This window comes from Hyperolius riggenbachi, chromosome 6, assembly GCF_040937935.1.
Source record: "Hyperolius riggenbachi isolate aHypRig1 chromosome 6, aHypRig1.pri, whole genome shotgun sequence".
NCBI classification, from domain to species: domain Eukaryota; kingdom Metazoa; phylum Chordata; class Amphibia; order Anura; family Hyperoliidae; genus Hyperolius; species Hyperolius riggenbachi.
Window position 1 is genome coordinate 391,616,731 of NC_090651.1, and position 3,604 is coordinate 391,620,334.

The 3,604-nt window shown below is 52.3% G+C and overlaps 1 protein-coding gene across 1 annotated transcript; it reads right to left on the reverse strand.

Moving 5' to 3' along the window:
* Positions 1-455: 455 nt before the first annotated feature.
* On the reverse strand, positions 456-2,518 carry LOC137522324 (vesicle-associated protein-like). Its single transcript, XM_068242355.1, has 2 exons — positions 1,887-2,518; positions 456-1,605 (listed from the first exon to the last, which is right to left on the reverse strand). Exons 1-2 carry the CDS (start codon positions 2,516-2,518, stop codon positions 456-458), a joined length of 1,782 nt encoding a protein of 593 aa, XP_068098456.1.
* Positions 2,519-3,604: the final 1,086 nt, after the last annotated feature.

The following is a 3,604-nucleotide window of genomic DNA, read 5'->3' on the forward strand; positions in this document are numbered from 1 at the left end:
GAGCAGAGTGAGCAGGTTCAGCACTTGCTGATGAGATCAGTTACTGCTCTGTGATGAAGCTGCCTGCAGGGGGAGCAGAGTGAGCAGGTTCAGCACTTGCTGATGAGATCAGTTACTGCTCTGGGATGAAGCAGCCTGCAGGGGGAGCAGAGTGAGCAGGTTCAGCACTTGCTGATGAGATCAGTTACTGCTCTGGGATGAAGCAGCCTGCAGGGGGAGCAGAGTGAGCAGGTTCAGCACTTGCTGATGAGATCAGTTACTGCTCTGGGATGAAGCAGCCTGCAGGGGGAGCAGAGTGAGCAGGTTCAGCACTTGCTGATGAGATCAGGGGCCGTATCCTGTTAGAGGTGATAAGTAGATTGCAGATGGAGCCACTTTTCTCCTTTCCATCGGGTGAGGATTACCGGCAAATCCTATTGCTGGTTTCCCTTTGCACGATGGCTTATTACAGAGCATTACTCAGGGGAAACCCTGACCGATGTACCCATGTTCCAGGCGAAGGGGGGGCGGGATTTTCCTCTGTGGTACTGACCACGCTCATGTGGAGGTTGGTGGAAGAGATGTGGAGATCCACCACCATCCTCCCCTGCTGCATCACTTCCACCAACCTCCACATTGCTGCCACCAACCTCCATATCACTTCCACCAACCTCCATATCACTTCCACCAACCTCCACATTGCTGCCACCAACCTCCACATCACTTCCACCAACCTCCACATCACTGCCACCAACCTCCACATCACTGCCACCAACCTCCACATCACTGCCAACAACCTCCACATCACTGCCAACAACCTCCACATCACTGCCAACAACCTCCTCATAGCTGCCACCAACCTCCATATCACTTCCACCAACCTCCATATCACTTCCACCAACCTCTATATCACTTCCACCAACCTCCATATCACTTCCACCAACCTCCACATTGCTGCCACCAACCTCCATATCACTTCCACCAACCTCCATATCACTTCCACCAACCTCCATATCACTTCCACCAACCTCCACATTGCTGCCACCAACCTCCATATCACTTCCACCAACCTCCATATCACTTCCACCAACCTCCACATTGCTGCCACCAACCTCCATATCACTTCCACCAACCTCCATATCACTTCCACCAACCTCCACATTGCTGCCACCAACCTCCATATCACTTCCACCAACCTCCATATCACTTCCACCAACCTCCACATTGCTGCCACCAACCTCCATATCACTTCCACCAACCTCCATATCACTTCCACCAACCTCCACATTGCTGCCACCAACCTCAATATTACTTCCACCAACCTCCATATCACTTCCACCAACCTCCACATTGCTGCCACCAACCTCCACATCACTGCCACCAACCTCCATATCACTTCCACCAACCTCCACATTGCTGCCACCAACCTCCATATCACTTCCACCAACCTCCACATCACTTCCACCAACCTCCATATCACTTCCACCAACCTCCATATCACTTCCACCAACCTCCACATTGCTGCCACCAACCTCCAAATTGCTGCTATTAACCTCCACATCACTGCCACCAACCTCCACATCACTGCCACCAACCTCCACATCACTGCCACCAACCTCCACATCACTAGGTTGCACAAGAGAATAGGATGTGTGCTCTGACCAGTCAACTCCTGACTTAAATACTGGCTGCCTCAAATCTATTGACACTTCATATCTTGGGGGTACAAGGAGGCCTACACGCAATATATTGCATGGGCCAACTCCTGCAGGAAGCACAGGTGGATGGTTCAGATCCTGCATATTCTGGTGGGTGAATGCAACATGCAAACGCTTTGCCATTTTAAATTAGTCAATAGACTTAAGGCAGCCAGTACATAAGTTAGGAGTTGACTGGTCAGAGCACACATTCTTTTCTCTTGTGCAACCTCCACATCACTGCCAACCTCTACATCTCTTCCACCAACCTCAACATCGCTGCCACCAACCTCCACATCACTGCCAACAACCTCCACATCACTGCCAATAACCTCCACATCACTGCCAACCTCTACATCTCTTCCACCAACCTCTTCATCTCTTCCACCAACCTCAACATCGCTGCCACCAACCTCCACATCACTGCCAACCTCTACATCTCTTCCACCAACCTCAACATCGCTGCCACCAACCTCCATATCACTGTCAACAACCTCCACATCACTGACAACCTCTACATCTCTTCCACCAACCTCAACATCGCTGCCACCAACCTCCATATCACTGCCAACCTCTACATCTCTTCCACCAACCTCAACATCGCTGCCACCAACCTCCATATTACTGCCAACAACCTCCACATCACTGCCAACCTCTACATCTCTTCCACCAAGCTCAACATCGCTGCCACCAACCTCCATATCACTGCCAACAACCTCCACATCACTGCCAACCTCTACATCTCTTCCACCAACCTCAACATCGCTGCCACCAACCTCCACATCACTGCCAACCTCTACATCCCTTCCACCAACCTCAACATCGCTGCCACCAACCTCCATATCACTGCCAACAACCTCCACATCACTGCCAATTGCCAACATCCACATTGCTGCCACAAAACTCCACATCGCTGCTGCCAACCTCCACGTCACTGCCAATCTCCACATTGCTGCTATTAACCTCCACATCACTGCCACCAACCTCCACATATCTTTCGCCAACCTCCACATATCTGCCACCAACCTCCACATCGCTGCCACCAACCTCCACATTGTTGCCACCAACCTCCACATCACTGCCACCAACCTCCCCATTGCTGGCACCAACCTCAACATCGCTGCAAACCTCCACATTGCTGCTATTAACCTCCACATAACTGCCACCAACCTCCACATCGCTGCCAACCTCCACATTGCTGCTATTAACCTCCACATCGCTGCCACCAACCTCCCCATCGCCGCCATCAACCTCCCCATCACTGTCACCAACCTCCACGTTACTGCCACCAACATCAACTTCGGGCCTCAACCTCTACATCGCTGTCAGTCACCACCCACATCACTGTCTTCAACCTCCACATAACTGCCACCAACCTTCACATCCCTTCCCATCTGTACCAATCTGAGGCATACTCTAAGCAGTCTTGTGGTGTCTCATGTCAAATTCAATATGCAGGTCCTGGAAGCTGTGTGACATGATGCCCAACACTATGTAATACCCCGACAGCCAGGGGCACCTCGTCCAACAAGCCGACCAAGTGGTTGCTTGGGACGCTGTGCGGGGGGTGGGTGTGCTGCTGGGGGGGGACCGTGCCCAACCCTCACCCCGATTGTGGGACCCCCCAGGTGAACTGGTTTGCAGTGTCCAATAGACGCCACACAAATTCACTCCCCGGCGGCCTACAGCTCACCTCGGCCTGCAGAAGTCTTCCGCCAGGCAGAGATGGGATGCGGGAAGATGTCGTCTGAAGCTCTGCACTGGAGACTATTTGTGTCTCCAGTAGAGGGCTTTAGGCGCCATCTTCCCATAGCCCTGTTCTCTGCATGTGTCAGCACGGGACTTTCACAGCAACTGGCTGCAGGTAGATCATCGGGGGAGCTGCATGCTGGGAGAGGAGTCTTCTGCAGGTGAGTAAATGCTTTTTT